The following is an 18859-nucleotide window of genomic DNA, read 5'->3' as shown; positions in this document are numbered from 1 at the left end:
TTGAATTACACAAATTGACAGATAAACCAGTCACACTTCCTAGAATAAACTCAGGTCATGATATGCTTTTATTTTATATATTGCTGGATCCAATCTGCTATTTTTAAAAAAAGAATCCTCCTGTAATGGGGTCCCCCCAAGGGAGGGGACCATAATGTAATGGGGTCCAAGGGGGGGAATCCCCTATCCCTCCAGGAGTCCACCACTCAGAGATGGTCTCAAGTAAAAAGACGGATTTATTGGGGAAGTAAAAAGTATACAGACTGGTCAGGGCCATAGCCCACTCAGGAGCTGGGACTGCGTGCTGTGCCACACTCGGGGTCAGGTTATAAAGGCAAAGACCACATGGTCAAGCTTGCCACGTGCAGGTGGCCAATGAGGTTACAACACTTACACGCAGATGGCCAATGGGGTTACAGTCTGCCTCATAGCAACTGTTTGAACCAACCTATCATTCTAGTTAGAATTGGTGCACGGATTTGGCGGGGCTCACATGGAGCTCACCTGATGCAGGCGGATACGCCTACTCATGGGAGGGCACAGGTTTAATCTTGAACCTTCCTACTCAGGTGGTCAAGCAGTTTACACAATCTTATCACAGCGAAGGGGAACTTCCCTGGAAAGGGTGGGGGAGACCTTAGTGAAGATGGAGTCAGCTTCTGCTCTCTTTAATCTGAGATGGAGTCAATCTGACACCCCTCAACAGCCAATGATGGTGCTGGCCAGATCTGACCTCCATATTATACTCTGTGTTAGTTTTCTACCACTATAACAAACTGCCAGAGCCAAGAACTTAGAAAAGGTTTGTCTGGCAGGTTTGTGTTGCAGGTTTCACGATCTGTTGAACCCATCGCTTTGGGCCTGTGGTGAGTAAATGTATCACAGGAATGTATGACAAAACAAACCCCTTGCTCTCATAAGCCAGGGTGCAGGGACCAAGAGGAAGGAGTGAGGGAGAAGAGTCCCACAATTCCACAGTCTTCTTCTGGGGCATACCCATTCCATTCCTAAGAACTTCCCAGTAGGCACTGCCCATCAAAGGTTCTATCACCTCTCAATAGCACCACCCTGTGAAACAACTTTTTCCTTTTTTTTTTTTTTTGTCAGTCCTGGGGCTTGAACTCAGGGCCTGAACACTGTCCCTGAGCGTCTTTTGCTCAAGGCTAGCACTCTACCACTTGAGCCACAGCACCACTTCTGGCTTTTTCTGTTTATGTGGTACTGAAGAATTGAACCCTGGGCTTCATGCACGCTAGACAAGCACTGTACCACAAGGCCACACTCCCAGCCCCTGGGCTGCCTTTTTAATACAGGGCCTGGGGCATGCAGTTTCCAAACTCCAGCTGTTGTAGTCCTGAGGGAAGGTGGTCTTTAACTTCTTTTTTTGGGCAAGGAATGTGGCTTAGCAGTAGAGTGCTTGCCTAGCATGCATGAAGCCCTGGGTTCGATTCCTCAGCACCACATACACAGAAAAAGCCAGAAGTGGCGCTGTGGCTCAAGTGGTAGAATGCTAGCCTTGAGCAAAAAGAAGCCAGGGCCAATGCTCAGCACAAGTCCAAGCCCCAGGACTGGCAAAAAACAAAACAACTTCTTTTCTTACTATGTCTCCCCTCTTTGTGTATGTGCTGGTCCTGGGGCTTAAACTCAAGGCCACTTGTGCTTGCTTGGCTTTTTCACTCAAGGCTGGCATTCTACCACGTGAGCCACACTTCCATGTTTTTGTTTGTTTGTTTATTGGTCACTCAAGGAGGGCCTGAGTTCTTTTTGCTCAAGGATAGCACTCTACCACTTTGAGCCACAGCTCCACTTCAAGTTTTCTGATGGTTAATTGGAGGTAAAAGTCTCAAATTTTCTGCTTCGGCTAGCTTTGAACTGATTCTCAGATCTCAGCTTCTTGGGTAGCTAGGATTACAGGCATTAGTCACCAGCACTGGGCTTAAGTCTTAAATTTCCACCATGTCTTTTTCTTAATTTGTGGCACACAATTCTTGCACACATACAGACACACATACATACATTTAGCCCTGGCCAGCCTGGAACTCACTAGGTGGCCTAGGTTGAAATCCTCCTGTTCCCACCTTTCTGAGTGCTGGGAATACAAGCGTGAACTACCATACCTGGCTTTATTCCTAGCATGCATGTTTTTACTTATAATAAGTAGAATATTGTTCTTGATTCTTTTTCAGATTGTTGACTGCTACTATGCAATTGATATTTACAATTGCCTAGTGTATACTAATTGTACAAAATAGTGACATTTCCTGTTTCTTTTTGGGGGGGAAGATGGGGGCCTCGGGCCCTCACCCTCTTCCTTAGATTTACTAAAAAGCTGATACTCTACTAAATTTTTTTTGCTGGTTGATTGGAGTTAAAGAGTCTCACAGACTATTCTAACCAGGCTGGCTTTGAAGTGTGATCTTCAGATCTGCCTCTAGTTAAAATTACAGGTGTGAGCCACCAGTGCCTGGCATGTAACTTATTTTACTTAGTAATGGCCCCAAAGTGCAAGACCCTTGGTGCTGGGGCTGGGGATATGGCCTAATGGCAAGAGTGCTTGCCTTGTATACATGAAGCCCTGGGTTCGATTCCCCAGCACCACGTATATAGAAAATGGCCAGAAGTGGCAGAGTGCTAGCCTTGAGCAAAAAGAAGCCAGGGACGGTGCTCAGGCCCTGAGTCCAAGGCCCAGGACTGGCCAAAAAAAAAAAAAAAGACCCTTGGTGCTGGCAATTCACAAATGCTGAGAGCCATGAAGTGCTTCTCTTCAGTAAAAAGGTAAAAGAATATGGTCAACATAGGGTCCAAGCACTCACAGATAAGAAGGAGCTACTGAAATGAACATATCACTCCTGTCAATACAAGGGCAGCAGAGAAGAGACCAACTGCATCAGTGAGATAAGTCTCCACAAAAAGGGAAAAAAGATCAAAATGGGCATGACTGAGCTGAGTGCCTGAAAGCACACCTTGAGGCCAAACTAGTCAGTATTGACTAGTTTTCCAACTCTAGATGTGTGTCATACAGAACCCACAGCCAGGGGAAGATCCCATCATTAGGACTCATCTCCCTTGTTGTAATAGTTCTCATCATAAATCAATAAATAAACACCTATGTTATGTGCATTAAAACTAGATAGCATCGGGGCTGGGAATATGGCCTAGTGGTAAAGTGCTCGCCTCGTATCCATGAAGCCCTGGGTTTGATTCCTCAGCACCACATATATAGAAAATGGCCAGAAGTGGTGCTGTGGCTCAAGTGGCAGAGTGCTAGCCTTGAGCAAAAAGAAGCCAGGGACAGTGCTCAGACCCTGAGTTCAAGCCCCAGGACTGGCAAAGAAAAAAAAAATAACTAGATAGCATCTTCACTGGTGGTCCAGTGGCTCCCACATCTGGGATGAGGCTCTGAAACTCTACTAGACTCTTTTGATCAAAACAAGGCTTCTTGTCATAAAAATCATAATGAACCAGGCCGGGCACAGGTGGCTGATGTCCGTAATCCTAGCTCCTTAGGAGGCTGAGATTGGGAGGATCATAGTTTGAAGCCAACTGGGGTAAAAACGTTCATGATACCCCTTTCTCAACAAGTGTAAGAAACGCCTGCCATCCCAGCTAAAACAGGAAGCCTAGAATACACAGAATGAGGTCCAGGCCTGCCTCATCAGAAAACAAGATCTTATATCAAAAAGAAGCAGTGTAGCTAGGCGCACTGATCGGTCAGGAGATTGGGATCTGAGTGTTGTGGTTGGAAGCTAGCCTGGGCAAGAAAGTCTGTGAAATACTACAAAGCCTGACATGGAGATGTGGCTTAAATGGTGGAGTGCCAGCCTTGAGCAAAAAAGGTAAGAGAAAACCCTAGGCCCTGAGTTCAACCCAGTACTGGCACATATGCACAGAAATACCCAGCATAAAAAATGCCTGGTTCTATGAACTCGGCTGTACAATGCCTGCCTCTCAAGTGTGAAGCTCTGAATTCAAATCCCAGTACTGCCCCCTCCGCCATAAAAACACAATAAACCAAGACAATAGTTTGTAATACTCAACTGTACCTGAAGACTCAGTATACATAGTGGTTTTGATATGATTTTATTTAAAAATCTGCAAAGGTGAAGAAGGGATCTGATCTTTCGTTAAAAGAATGCATTTTTTCACAGTAAACATTGAGCCATGTTAGTTTTGTATTGACTAGTAACAGAAAAGCTCATTTCTGTTCATGGTCCTCCCTCCGGCAGCTCACTGGGCCAGGTGCTTGGCATCTTGTGGCAAGCTACCATCTTCCTTGGAACGAGGCTCCCAGCAAACCCCCTCTCACCCTGCGGCAACACCCACAGAAGTGGTTTTGCTCTCTTGGGGCTCTGATGGCACCCTGAGGATCCTTCGTTGTAAAGTTGGAAAAGGGAAAAAAAACCCTGAAAGGATCCTTAACTCATCACCTGTCACAAAACCAACTATCTGTCAACTCTTCAGTTTGAATTCCTTAACATTTATGAGCTATTCCACTTGTAGTGGAATACATTTTTTAACATGGTTAAAAAATTAGGTGAAGCATCATACCTCAAATGTTTCAAATGTTACTTAATAAAATGTATTGAAACAAGATATGCAGCATGGTCTTTTCGTCCCTGTTACTTCTTCTGACAGTTGCTATTTGATGGTCAAAAAAAAAAAAAAAAGAGAGAAAGAAACCAAATATTGGTACTGGGCAATGCCTGCGCGGAATGTACATCTTAAATTTTGCTAAATGATGTTAACCTGGAAAAGAAATGGGTTTACAAACCAATTATTTTAAAAGATGAGGTAGATTCCCCCCCTAGTCTGTAGCGTGAAGATGACAACAAATCCATACAACTTTCAAACCCTCTTTAAAAAAAAAAATTGAGGCTGTAGTTACTTTTACAAGCAACACATGTATGACCTTGATGAAGAGGCTGCACTCAAGCAAGCTCTGTCCTTGTGACGTGAGCTGAGGATTCAACGATCAATCTTGGATCGATCAACTCTCTCCAATACACAGTGATCTGAGGAAATACAGAAAATAATCAGTTTAAGCACTTCATTCTGAGGTTATATATAAGTTAGCTAAGTGAATTTCTGTTTATGCAGAAGTGAATCCCAGGAAATTAACTTAGGGCATACAAACTCATTCATCTAGAATGTGGTAAAACTTTCTATTAACATATTTCCTCCTCTGAGGACTGTGGGGACCCTGGAAGGTTACAATGTGTCCAGGAAAAATGCTCTGTGCACAGTGGCCTGTTAACCTCTTGGGGGCTATCTGTGGCCCACTTGGGTGTGACTGATATAGTTCTGTGCAGCTCTGTATTTATTACTCCATGCTGCCTAAAAATACGAAGTACTTTACAAGGAACCTGTAAGCTTGGCCATGAGCATTGAGAGCCATCTAGTGCCAAAGAAAGGGTATTACATGCCTCTTATTTATTTGATAGGATGTAGAGAAGAAAGCCTCCAAGATTTAATTTCCCAGTTCAGTTTTCCAGGAATACATTTCAACAAGAAGGCTAGGATCATGGACTAAAAAAAAAAAAAAAAATCTAAAAACAAAAAACATGGGTCAAACCTGCTGATCTCGCCATAGACCATGAAACTGTTTTTGGACCATATCCTTAGTCATCCATTCTTTTTTTTAATTAAAAAATATTTTCTATTATTAATCATCCAAAATTCTTAAAAAGCGGGGCTGGGGACTTGGCCTAGTGACAAGAGTGCTTGTCTCGTATACATGAGGCCCTGGGTTCAATTCCCCAGCACCACATATATAGAAAATGGCCAGAAGTGGCGCTGTGGCTCAAGTGGTAGGGTGCTAGCCTTGAGCAAAAAGAAGCCAGGGACAGTGCTCAGGCCCTGAGTCCAAGCCCCAGGACTGGCCAAAAAAAAAAAAAAATTCTTAAAAAGCAAAGGAAAACATAGTTGGTAAAGGGTTTTTCCAAATTTACATTTCAGACAAATATGTGAATTTTCAATGCTGAAACTTACAGACCAACACCCATATCTTTTTATTTATTTATTTATTTTTGTCCCAATATTGGGGCTTGAACTCAGGGCCTGAGCATTGTCCCTGAGCTTCTTTTGCTCAAGGCTAGCACTCTATCACTTGAGCCACAGCCACTTCTGGTTTTTGTTTTTGGTAGTTTATTGGAGATAAAGAGTCTCATGGACTTTCCTGCCCAGGCTGGCTTTGAACTGTGATCCTCAGATCTCAGCCTCCTGAGAAGCTAAGATTAGACTCACTTGGCTCATTTGTTCAAGGCTGATACTCTGAGCCACACCTCCATTTCCAGCTTTTTGTTGGTTAACTGGAGAACAAATCTCACGAACTCGTCTGTGAAAGTTGTCTATTCCATCTGGCTTTGAACATCAATCCTCAGCCTCTTAAGTAGCTAGCATTACAAGTATGAGTTACCAACACCTGGCCGATTCTAGTTTTTATATAGGCACCCCAGGAACCTTTAATATCACTTTCCAGAGCCTGGGTCATCAATCAAAACACAATGTCTGCCTAAGCAATCCAGGAAAAACAAAATCATGCCTACCCTCCTCTCCTGCGTCACCGCATACTCCACTACCTCAGTTCCGTTCTCATTGTGATAAACCAAATCAAACTTCCCGGGTTCTTTCAAGGCTGAAACCAGAGGTTAGGCAAGAAAAGGTAGTAAGGCATTTGTCAGTAGTCAAAATGTTCCTTCACAGGGAATTATATCAACTGAGGGGAAGGCCAGTGTGAGCTGTCACAGGAGACCCTTAGCAACTCGTACCAGCCACAGGGGGCTTCCTGGAATTTACCAGTAATAGCTCTCCTTCATTGGAAAGAAATGAACTTGATGAACTGTCACTAGTATTTCCATGGTACAATGTCACTCCACAAAAAACCCTCAAAAGATAATGTGTTTCAAAAGGAGAAAAGTCAGGGCTGGGAATGTGGCTTAGTAATAGAGTGCTTGCCTAGCATCTATGAAGCTCTGGGTTTGATTCCTCAGTACCACATAAACAGAAAAAGCGGGAAGTGGTGCTACCCTTGAACAAAAGAAGCTCAGAGACAGTGCCCAGGCCCAGAGTCCAAGCCCCAAGACTGGCAAAAAAAGCGCAAAACTTTGCAAGGCAATCTATGTGCAGAATCCTCCTCGATATTTACTGAATTCCTCCCAATCTTTTTCTCCCCCCAACATAATTTAGTCACATGTTTCAGGAATGTTACTGAGTTAGTATGGAACTTAGATTTGCTAGAAATAATTCTTTGCAATCAGTTTTTACCAAGTCTTCTATGAAAGTATATAATTACCACCACAAAAACACTTAGCACAAGTGCTCTGAGAAGCAATCTAGCATCTCAGACCTCCAATCCAAGGGGCAGCACCATGGCCTCCAGGACTGCGGTGTGTTCCCATAGTCACAGGAAGCAGGGAGGCCAGCAAAGGGCACTCACGGTGCATGAAGACTGCTCGGAAACCATGAGTTACTAACAGCTTCAAGTTTTAAATTCATTCCTGAAATACTCACCAGGTAAGGATGATAGAATTTCTATATCTACTTGCTGGGTCTCTGGATTGTGGCTTAATATTTTTCCTTCCTTTCAAAAAGAAAAGTTCAAGTAAAAAAAAATCAATATGTAAAACGTTGTGAATATACTAAAAGCCATTTATTTATTTTTTTTTTTTGGGGGGGGGGGTTGGTCATGGGGCTTGAACTCAGGTCCTGGGTGCTGTCCCTGAGCTCTTTTGTTCAAGGCTAGCACTCTACCACATAGAGCTACAGCTCCACTTTGTGTTTTTTTTTTGTTTTTTGTTTTTTTTTGGCCAGTCCTGGGCCTTGGACTCAGGGCCTGAGAACTGTCCCTGGCTTCTTCCCGCTCAAGGCTAGCACTCTGCCATTGAGCCACAGCGCCGCTTCTGGCCGTTTTCTGTATATGTGGTGCTGGGGAATCGAACCTAGGGCCTCGTGTATATGAGGCAGGCACTCTTGCCACTAGGCTATATCCCCAGCCCTCCACTTTGTTGTTTTTTGTTGCTGTTCTTTGGTTTGTTGCTATGAGGCTAATTGGAGATAAGAGTCTGGGGACTTTTCTGCCTAGGCTGGCTTCAAACCACAATCCTCAGATCTCAGCCTCCAGAGTAGTTAGGATTACAGGCGTGAGCCACCTGCACTCAGCTTCAATTGTAGACTTTAAAAGGCCGAATTCATATACACTTTAAAATAAATCAGCCTGGAGGGGAAATCAAATCAGTGAGCCTAGCAGTGGGGTTCACGCCTGTAATCCTAGCTACTCAGGAGACTGAGATCTGAGGATCTCTGTTTGAATCCAGCCCAGGCAGGAAAAGGTCAAGAGACTTTTACCTTCAATTATCCACCAGAAAATGGGAAGTAGAGCTTTGTTTCAAACAGTAGAGCACTAGCCTTAAGTGTGAAAGGTCAGAGACAGCATCCAGGCCTAAATTCTAACCCCATTCTCTCTCTCTCTCTCTCTCTCTCTCTCTCTCTCTCACACACACACACACACACACACACACGGGTACTCTTTTGTTATTCACTTCTATTTGCTTATTTATTTTGAGGCAAGTTTTTGCCATGTTGTACAAGCTGGCCTGTTGGCCCTGAACTCACAATTCTCCTGCCTCAGCCTCCTGAGTAGCTTAATTACAGGCATGCATCATGGTGCATGACAACAGGGGCTTTTTTAAAATTAAATTTTATTGATAAGGTGATGTACAGAGAGGGTATAGTTACATAACAAGGTAGTGAGTACATTTCTTGAAATATTTGTTACACCCTCCTTCATTTTTCTTTCCCTTCCCCAGTTCAGATAAGCATATATACAATATCCAGTGTACCAGAATCATATACAGTGACCATAGGGGGTACATCAAAGGAAATTCACCTAGTACATTAAACATAATGACAACAGTAAAATCCTTCTGTTTCCATCTCTTGGAGTTCATTTTGCTTAGCCTCATCTTATATAATCATATGTATGTAGCTGTTGAGCTATTGTGCTCCTGGCAGGTCTGTCCTAGACCTTTTTATGTTTATTTAGTAATTGTTTGGTTTTAGAGACATGATGTAAAGTTTCTGACCAAAATATGTAGAAATACCATTTGAAAAGAAGTTTTTTATTTTACAGACAGGAGTTTTTAAAAAGTAGATTTAATGGGAGTCAGGACCCTGGGAGGCTACACTCTCTGACCACAGAAATGACTGTTGAACTTCCCAGAATGCCCAAGATAGATCTGATAACATCTTTCCTTCCAATGTAATTATTAATATCCCACTCCCAAATATCCCGACTTAAAACACTAAATTATAATGGTTGCTTTTCATATAGGAGAAACTAAGTGACCAAGAAGATTAAAAAAATACAGAACAGCCTGGGGATCTGGCTCAGCGGAAGAGCGCCCGCCTGGCGAGCGCGAGGCCCCAGGTTCGGTCCCCGGTTCTGGAAAAAAAAAAAAAAAATACAGAACACCAATTACAAAGAACTAAACCACCAGACCCCTTCATAAACTAATTCAGGCTAAGTGCCACTACTTCACAGCTTCACAGTGAAAGCGATTAAAAAGTGGACATTTTGGGGCTGGGGATATGGCCTAGTGGCAAGAGTGCTTGCCTCGTATACATGAGGCCCCAGGTTCGATTCCCCAGCACCACATATACAGAAAATGGCCAGAAGTGGCGCTGTGGCTCAAGTGGTAGAGTGCTACTAGCCTTGAGCAAGAAGAAGCCAGGGACAGTGCTCAGGCCCTGAGTCCAAGCCCCAGGACTGGCAAAAAAAAAAAGTGGACATTTTGATACTGTGTTTATGTTCTACTTTAAGACATTTACCTTTAAAAATGTCTGTATTAGCTACATAAGTATTACTAAGTATATCTTTAGTGTTTATTTACTTTGAGACAAGGTCTCACTATGTATGTAGCCCATGATGGCCTCAAACTTCGGCTTCCTGAGTTCTGGGTCTACAGGCATAAGCTGCCATGCCAGTAGAGTTTTATCAATCAACTCACAACTTAATTTTTTTTAAATTTCTTTTTAGAGATGCAGATCTCATTATGTCAGCGAGGCTGTGAACATCTGGACTCAAATGATCTTCCTGCCTCAGCCTCCAGAACATCTGGGATTACAGGCACTTGTAACCACACCCATCAACCGAATTATTTTTAAATGTACAACCTTACCTTATAGTCAGACACATCAGGACTATAGTCAGCTGTTAGTTCCAAAAGCTAAAAAAGAAGAGAGGAAAAACATCATACAAGGATATGAACCTTCTGGAGGCTCTCACCTTCCCTCTTACCTCCAAGAAACCATGTAATTTGAAGGTGACCCCACACCACTGTGAACCATGGCAACATTGGAGGTCCAGGGAGAAGGGTGTTTATAACACGGCACATGACACATGACACGCTCAGAAAATCCATTTGAAAAAGGGAGCTAAGTAAGCTTTTTGTTGTTGTTGTTGTAATTCTTGTGGTTTTAATACATACCTTAAATGCAATCTTTTCTCCAATGCGAGGGGCAGCTGCTAATAGTGGTAACAGACTATAGTCCTTCTTGTGTACCTCTGCTGGATTCTGAAAAACAGTATTAGCCAGGGGACTTCATTACTGATGAGAAAATGGGCCATGCCACAGAGTAGGGAGCCACTCCGTGGGGAAAATAAAGGCAAACCATCCCAATAAAACCTATTTACCTGGATAATGGTAGATGAGTTTGAGACAACCTCACTTAATTGCTGTTGCTTCTGATACTCGGCACTTTTATGTAGGGTGCAGGAAACCACATTTCCTCGTCCTCGACCTCTCCCCCTCGGGCCGCGGCCCCTCGCTCCCTTCCAAGGCTCTCCTCGGCCCCAGCCTCTTCCCAGACTGCCAGAGACAGATACACTGGGAGGATGACCAGGAGTCTGTCTGATGCCATTTGAGTCACCAGGTTTCCACCCCATGGCATTAGCTGCCTGTGATGATTGCCCGGGGCCGGGACAGCCTCGCCCTGCGAAGAGGCCTGCTGTCTTGAAGGAGCCTGACGCACAGTCCAGGGGCTTCTTGAGCATGACAGGCTGGTCATCGGACTCCGAACTGGAGTCTGAACTAGAAGAGGTGGCTGGAGCAGACTTGACCTTGCTGGTGGGGAGGTTCGGGGTGGTTTTGACCGCCACTTTGTTCACAGTTGGATTTTTGGTAGTGGGTCCTTCCTTTGATAACTCAGCTGACAGTTTGTCTAAGGAGTTCCCAACCACCAAGGTGACATCACTGGAGGACTCAGGGCTAGACTCAGATTCCGAGGAGGTCCCAGGACTAACTTTTGGCCCAGTGACCACCCCACCTTTCTGTCTGGCTTTAGCCAGGCTGGAGGAACTTTTCGGAGAATTAATGTTGTGGGTGGACCACTCTGAAGACTTGGGGTTCCTGATCTGCTTCTTATATTCACACTTCTCCTTTTTCCTTGGCGACGTTCTTTTGGTCTCCTCCTCCTGCTCACCCACGGTGCCACATGGTGCTTTGTTTCTTCTCTTGTTTTTTTTCTTCAGAGTCCGATCAGTGCCAGCTTTTGGCTCTAGATCCAAGGCCTTCTCATGGTTGCTGCTGTTCTTCTGCCTCTTCCAGGGCTTCCTTGAATATCTGTACCCCAGATCTGTCTCTTCATCCTCTACCAACTTTAAAGTCCGCTTCTTTGCTTTCCTTGGGGAGGAGTGAAAATCACCCCCATTCCTGACTACTACAGGATCCTCAAGAATCTCTCTCTCTTCTAACTTAACTCTGTCGAAAGAGTAAGAGAGAACTAGGGTGAGCAATTCAGAGGCATGGCTCTGGGATGCAGTTACATCTGGAGAAGACTGCAAACTCACTACTGCCATTCAATGAAAACTGCCACAAAGCTTAAGGACAAGGGACCTTTTGACAAAATGGCTTACATTCAACTGCCATACAAACTGGGTATTTTTTTCTTTTTCTTTTTTTTTTTTTTTTTTTTTTTTTTGTGTGTGTGTGTGCCAGTCCTAGAGCTTGACCTCAGTACTTGGTCACTGTCCCTGAGCTTCTTTTACTTAAGGCTAGGACTCTACCATTTGAGCCACATCTCCACTTCCAGCTTTTTTGGTAGTTTAGTGGAGATAAGAGTCTCACAGAGTTTCCTGTCCATGCTGACTTTCAACCACAATTCTCAGATCTCATTCTCAGATCTCAGCCTCTTGAGTAGCTAGGATTACAGGTGTGAACTACGAATACCTGGCTCATACCAATAATTTGCCCAACACCCATAGCTAATAAGCAGCAAAAAGGCAACTCAAACATCAGTTTGGCCAGCTACAAGACTCAAAACCTTTCCTTTGTTTGTACATCATCCAAGCCAAAAGGTGACCTTAGCCAGGCCCAGGTGGCTCCTACCTGTAATCCTAGCCACTCAGAAGGCTGAGATCTGAGAATCTCAATCCAAAGCCAGCCTTGGGCAGACAAATCCAGTAACCCAGTATTTATGTGTGTACACACACACACACACACACACACACACACACACACACACACCATTTTAAGACTTTCTGCTCATTCCTAGAAGGTTAGTAAATTACTAGAATATAATACGTGTCCTACCTTTTCTGGAGCTGGCAACACTGTCATGTCCTCCCTCTCCCTTTTTTGTGCAGATTCTAGGGCTTGAGCTCTTGCTTAGCTTCTTCACTCAAGGCTAGTGTTCTACTACTTGAGCCATATCTCCACTTGTGCCTTTTTCTTGATTAACTGGAGATCAGTCTCATGGACTTTCCTGCCATTGTGGCTTTGAACTGAGATCCTCACATCTCAGCCTTTAGAGTAACTAGAATTATAGTTGTGAGTCTGGCTTTTATTTCTTTTCTTCTTTCCTTTTCTACTAAAAGCCTAGCTAAATTACAAGCCCCCAACATAGTTGAGAAGACAGGCGTGAGCCACAGTGCTCAGGATAGGACTTTTAAATATGTGATATAGATGAGGCATTAGCAAACCAGCACTGGTGGCTCATGCCTATAATCCTAGCTACTCAGGAGGCTAAGATCTGAGAAATTGAGGGTCAAAGCCAAGCCCAGGCAAGAAAGTCTATGAAACTCTTATCTCCAATCAACCAGCAAAAGGCCAAAAGGTAGAACTGTGCTCAAATGGTGGAACACTAGACTTGAGTGGAAAAAAAGCCAAGTGAGAACATGAGGCCCTGAGTTCAAGCTCTAGTACCAGAAAAGAAAAGGAAAGAAAGGAGGAAAAGAGGGAGGGAGGGAAGGTCCTAATTCAATCTGACTGATGCCTTTACAAGATGGGCCATTTGAAGCATGCATCCAGAGGGAAGACCATGTGAGGACACACAGAAGGCAGCTGTCCACAAAGCACTGAGAGGCCTCAGTGAAACCAGACCTACCACCACAAAGGCTCTGGTCTTCTAGCCTGTCAAACTATGAACATTACATTTCTGCTGTTCAAGTTACCCTATCTGTGTTTCTGTTGTTGTTCTTTTAGGGCTTTTAAAATAAATTTATTTATTAATTGAACACAAATTTTTTGACAAGGTGTTGTGCAAAAAGGGTACAGTTACATAGTAGGGCAGTGTGTACATTTCTTGTGATCTCTTACGCCCTGTTTTTCTATCCCTTCTCTAGGTCAGGTAGACATATATACAATATACAATGTATCAAGAACATATACAGTAGCCACGCCCAAGAAAGTTTGCCTAGGGCTTTAAATGTAATGTCGATATTAGACCATATGTCGACAGTAGTCTTATATGAACGTACATATATAGCTTTTGAGCTATTGTATTCCCCTGAGAGGTCAATTTTTGACCTTTATATGTTGAGTAATTGTTTGGTTTTAGTTACATACTGTTGGGTCGCTGCCCCAATCCTATGGGGAATACTATTTGACAAGCAGTTTTTGGTTTCACAGACTTGGTCTCTACTGTCTCTCCGTCTCTTAGGGCTTTTTTTGGTGCTGGTCCTGGGGCTTGAACCCAGGGCCTGGGCGCTGTCACTGAGCTTTTGTGCTCAAGGCTACCACTCTACCACTTAAGCCACAACTCACTTCCAGCATTTTTGGTGTCACAAGCTTTCTTTCCCAAGCTGGCTTTGAACCACGATCTTTAGATCTCAGTCTCATGAGAAGCTAGGATTACAGGTGTGAGCCACCAACACTTAGCCCAGCAGCCTGGACAACGTAACACACAAAGTTCAAGCAAATGAGGACACATTTCTTCCCAGAGGAGCAAGATATCACCTGCAGGAACTCACTGCCTGAGCCTGGGAGCAGGTAAAGTCAGATTCCCAAGGTATAACTGAATGAGCCATGAGGAAATGGTGGGAGCACACAGGAGCCCCACAGGAAGACCTTCTTTCTCAGGATTCTCACAATCTTGGTGCCACCTTTCCTCCCTAGACTTCTCTCATTACACGTCTCTTGGTTTTCTTAACACTCCAACAGAATGCTTTTGCTGGCCAGACTTGTCTCTATCAGGTCAAGCTGGCTTGTTTCTAGAACTAACTGTATGTGTTTTTGTCAGCCAACATCCATCCACTCTTTCACAGTTCCCTGAGCACTTTCTTCCCATGCTGATCTCTGCCCTTAGCAACGTAAGCTGCTCTAACAATTCAGTCTAATTGCCTGCATCCATGGGAAGATACCATCTATTACAAATTTACTTTCTCCTCTTGCTCTGCTCCTACAAAAGTATTTCTTGCCATATTATTGAGCACTTGAGGCATTTAGGAGAAAGTTGCCTGCCACTCAGCTGAGTAAGTACTACTTCTATTTTCACAGTTAGTGTTTGTTTGCTTTTGGTGCGGGTAATGGGGCTTGAACTCAGGGCCTCCCTTAAGCCTGCTGCTCATTCACGCGAGCCACACCTCCACTTCTGGCTTTTTGCTGGTTAATTGGAGATGAGATTCCCATGGACTTTTCTGCCCAGGCTTGCTTCCAAGATCCCTAAGCCTCTCACAGTCGTTTTTGACATTAATAACTGAATCACGAAGAGTACAATTCCTTGATGATTCACTAATTGAAGAATAACTGCACTTAGCTAGTGACAAGTTATTAACTCATTAAGAAGGTAACAGTTCAGAAAGTAAACTTAAGGGCTGGGAATATGGCCTAGTGGTAAAGTGCTTGTCTCGTATACATGAAGCCCTGGGTTCGATTCCTCAGCACCACATATATAGAAAAAGCCAGAAGTGGTACTGTGGCTCAAGTGGTGCTAGCCTTGAGCAAAAAGAAGCCAGGGACAGTGCTCAGGCCCTGAGTTCAAGCCCCAGGACTGGCAAAAAAAAAGAAAGAAAGAAAGAAATGTACTCACTGCCTTACGTATGAAACTGTAACCCCTGTGTACACCATTTTGACAATAAGTAAATTAATAAAAAATGACAGATTTTTTTTTAAATAAAAGAAAGTAAACTTAAAATGCAGGAACACAGCTGTTACAATTGTAATATTTAAGCAGTCTTTAAGGTTCTGAGAGAAGCTGGGAGCCTGTGGCTCACACTTGTAATCCTAACTACTCAGGAGGCTGAGATCTGAGGATCACAGTTCAAAGCCATCCAGGCAGGAAAGTCCATGACATTCTTATCTCCAATTAGCCACCAGAAAACCAGTAGTGGTACTGGGGTTCAAAGTAATAGAACACTAGCCTTGAGAGAAAAAGCAAAGGGACAGCTCTCAGGCCCTGAGTTCAAGCCCCACAACTGAAAAAAAAAAGAAAAAAGTTCTGGGAGAATGAAGATCTATTTCAGTCAACAAAAAGGGACCAAGAGCTAGTGATGGTGACGCATTGCAATTCGAACTCCAGCCTGGGCAGGAAAGATCATGAGAGTCTTTATCTCCAATTAATCAACAAAAAAGTTAGCTTTGAAGCTGTAGCTCAAGTTGTAGTATGCTAGCCTTGAGCACAAAAGCTCAGGGACAGAGCTCAGGACAAGTTCAAACCCCATGACCAGCACAAAAAATTAAAAATAAAAGGAGCAGGAAATCTTGTGAAATTTGGACAATTTCAAATTGTTGTATGAAACCACCGAGCATTACTACTAAGTAATAGGGGGCTGGGGATTTGGCTGAGCGGAAGAGCGCCTGCCTGGCGAGCGCAAGGTCCTGAGTTCGGTCCTCAGCTCTGGAAAAAAACAAACAAACTATAAAAGACCAAAGAAAAACCAAGGCAACTAATAAGTAATAGTATTCCTCATTTTAAAGAAATAAGACACTGAAAGATGTAGTCATTATTTCAAATTAAAGCATATCATGTTCAATATTATCAATCTGGCATGTTCTGGGGAAAGCAATACTTAACAAAGCATAAAAAAGACATAGCTTAATTCATAAACCCTGGAATTAAATCTCTGTAGCTGAAGCTTACTGGAAGGGCAGGACAAATTCAAGATAGGAATCTAAACTGAAGTGATCATACCTCCCCATCTTACTAACCCACTCAGCTACATTTGGACAACCGTTGAATACTCACTTCAGTAACTTTGTGTATGTGTGTGTGTGTGCTCACTGTCCAAGGGCTTCAACTCAGGACCTGGGCACTAACCCAAAACTTTTCCACTCAAGGCTGGTGGTTTACAACTTGAGCTACAGTTCTTCCAGCTTTTTGGTGGTTAATTGGAGGTAAGAGTCTCTGACTTTATTGCCTGGGCTGAACTGAAACCACAATCCTCAGACCTCAACCTCCTGAGTAGTCGGAATTACAGGTGTGAGCCACCAGCACCCAGCCTCAGTAACTTTTTTTTCTGGTCAGTCATGGGGCTTGAACTCAGAGGGCCTGAGTACTGTCCCTGAGCTCTTCTTGCTCAAGCCTAGCGCTCTACCACTTTGAGCCAAAGTGCCACTTCCAGTTTTTGAGTGGTCAATTGGAGATAAGAGACTCACAGGAACTTTTCTGCCCAGGCTGGCTTCAAACTGTGATCCTCTGATCTCAGCCTCCTGAGTAGTTAGGATTACAGGTGTGAGCCACATTTTAAATCATTACTATATCCCACTCACAACTTAAAAAAAGACCCAAATATATGTGACCCCAAAACGCTTGTATGAAAACACAATTTGATACTCATAAAGGCCTCGGTGGATGTGGCAGAGCAACCTGCACGTTAGGAAGAAAACATACTGTCCTCTATGCTCACCCTAAGGGCAGCCCGGGCAAGGGGGGTCTCGGGGACAGGCGGAACCCGTCCACAGGCCGCAGGGCCTGGCGCGGGGCACAGAACGCTAAATCAAGCCCGAAAGAAACTCTGTCCCTCCCCATTGGCGCGAGGGCTGTGCCAAGTTGGCGCCCCTTGTACTTTTAAGTATCCTGGCCAGGAGGCATGGTGCACGCCTGTAGTCCTAGCTACTCAGGAAGCTGAGGTCTGAGCATCTCCGTTCTAAGCCAGGCCAGGCAGGAAAAGTCCAGAAGACACATATCTCCAATGAACCATCAAAGTGCCAGGCTGGGGACATGGCTCAAGTGGTAGAGCGCCAACCAGGAGCTCCCCAGGGCTCGGGAGCCCCTTCCTCCGCAAGACCGAGCGGAATCGGGATCCACGCTGCAGATCCAATGGTGGAGCTCCGTTCCATCCGGGTTCCGGCCTCACGCGCGCGCCGCCCGAGTGCGCAGGCGCGCTTCAGGCCCCGCCCCCTGACCGGGCCCCGCCCCCCGGCCCCGCCGCCGCGCCGCGCGCACCTGAGGCAGTCGTTGTCCCTCACTACGCGCGCGCTCTCGGTGGGCGGTAGGAGTCCCCCGTCCAAGTAGAGGCCCAGGAGCGCGCCGGAGCTGAAGCCGAAGCGGTGACGGACGAGGCTAATGAGATCGGTGACCACTCGACATCGGTTAAGGTCGACAAGGAGCCAGAAGATCGTGCAGTGCGGGGTGGCTGGCGGCGGATAATCAAACTGAAGCCGTAGCCTAACCGTCTCGGTCGCTGCCATCTTGCCGGTGTTTCACGGAAGCCGAGAGGAACCACACTGCTCCGGGGACAGCGTGCTCGGCGGCCTGCCCCGCCCCGCCCCCGGGCCGCCCGCGACTGCCACCTACGGCTGCGAAGTGGGTACTGCAGGCTTCCTCCGCTGCCAGCGCGGTCCGCGGAGTGTCCTTGCAACACAAGGCCTAGGTAGCAGGGTGCAAGTGAAGTCTCAGTCCTTTCCAACCCAGCACTACAGGGGCCGATTTGAGGATCCTGGTTCGAAACCTGCCTAGACAAAAAAAAAATATGAACCAGCAAAAAGCCAGAAGTGGAGCTGTGGTTCAGGCAGTAGAGCAACCAGCCTTGAGAGAAGAAAGCCAAGCAAAAGAGTGAGGTCCTGAGTTCAATACCCAGTACCAGCACAAATGAATTTTTTTCTTTTTGCCAGGCCACAAATGAAATTTTTTAAAAGATGAAAAATAAAACTTATGTTGTGAGGAGGTTGCAGATGTCACTCAGTAGGAGAGCTCTTGCTTAGCATACACAAGGCCCTGGGTTCAACCTACAGCACTCAAGCAAAAACTCGGGGCTGGGAATGTGGCCTAGTGGCAAGAGTGCTTGCCTCGTATAGATGAAGCTCTGGGTTCGATTCCCCAGCACCACATATATAGAAAGTGGCCAGAAGTGGCTCAGTGGCTCAAGTGGCAAAGTGCTGGCCTTGAGCAAAAAAAGAAGCCAGGGACAGTGCTCAGCCCCCGAGTCCGAGCCCCAGAACTGGCCAAAAAAAAAGCAAAAACTCTTTCACCTAGGAACAATGTTGACTTAATAGATGAAATAGGCTTTATCTGAAAGTCAAATTTTAAGACATTTTAAGAGTAGATTTTTTTTTTAAGCTGGGCGCCAGTGGCTCACATCTGTAATCCTAGCTACTCAAGAAGCTGAGATCTGAGGATCACAGTTTGAAGTGAGCCGGGACAAGAA

At 44.9% G+C, this 18859-nt stretch overlaps 1 protein-coding gene across 3 annotated transcripts; it reads right to left on the bottom strand.

Moving 5' to 3' along the window:
- Positions 1-4799: 4799 nt before the first annotated feature.
- Positions 4800-17994, bottom strand: Coil (coilin). 3 transcript variants are annotated; one of them, XM_048365843.1, is made up of 7 exons: positions 17659-17990; positions 10691-11756; positions 10485-10571; positions 10176-10223; positions 7510-7579; positions 6546-6634; positions 4800-5012 (listed from the first exon to the last, which is right to left on the bottom strand). In XM_048365843.1, the coding sequence occupies exons 1-7, from the start codon at positions 17901-17903 to the stop codon at positions 4929-4931; spliced, it is 1689 nt and encodes a 562-aa protein (XP_048221800.1). In that variant the 5' UTR covers positions 17904-17990; the 3' UTR covers positions 4800-4928. The 3 variants fall into 3 exon arrangements, with proteins under 3 accessions (XP_048221800.1, XP_048221801.1, XP_048221802.1); XM_048365844.1 differs by lacking the exon at positions 6546-6634 and having other exon boundaries at positions 17659-17992; XM_048365845.1 differs by lacking the exons at positions 4800-5012; positions 6546-6634; positions 7510-7579 and adding an exon at positions 9137-9439 and having other exon boundaries at positions 17659-17994.
- Positions 17995-18859: the final 865 nt, after the last annotated feature.

This window comes from Perognathus longimembris, chromosome 17 (genome assembly GCF_023159225.1).
Source record: "Perognathus longimembris pacificus isolate PPM17 chromosome 17, ASM2315922v1, whole genome shotgun sequence".
Lineage (NCBI taxonomy): Eukaryota > Metazoa > Chordata > Mammalia > Rodentia > Heteromyidae > Perognathus > Perognathus longimembris.
This window is presented reverse-complemented; position numbering and strand designations above follow the sequence as displayed.

What these genes read in the sequence shown, in the direction of transcription:
- Coil (XM_048365843.1), bottom strand. Translation starts at nt 17,903, where the DNA reads ATGGCAGCGACCGAGACGGTTAGGCTACGGCTTCAGTTTGATTATCCG. An exon ending in AGGGACAACGACTGCCTCAG is followed by an intron (nt 11,757 to 17,658) that starts GTGCGCGCGGCG and finishes CTCTTTCGACAG; the next exon opens with AGTTAAGTTAGAAGAGAGAG. An exon ending in GAGAAAAGATTGCATTTAAG is followed by an intron (nt 10,224 to 10,484) that starts GTATGTATTAAA and finishes CTTCTTTTTTAG; the next exon opens with CTTTTGGAACTAACAGCTGA.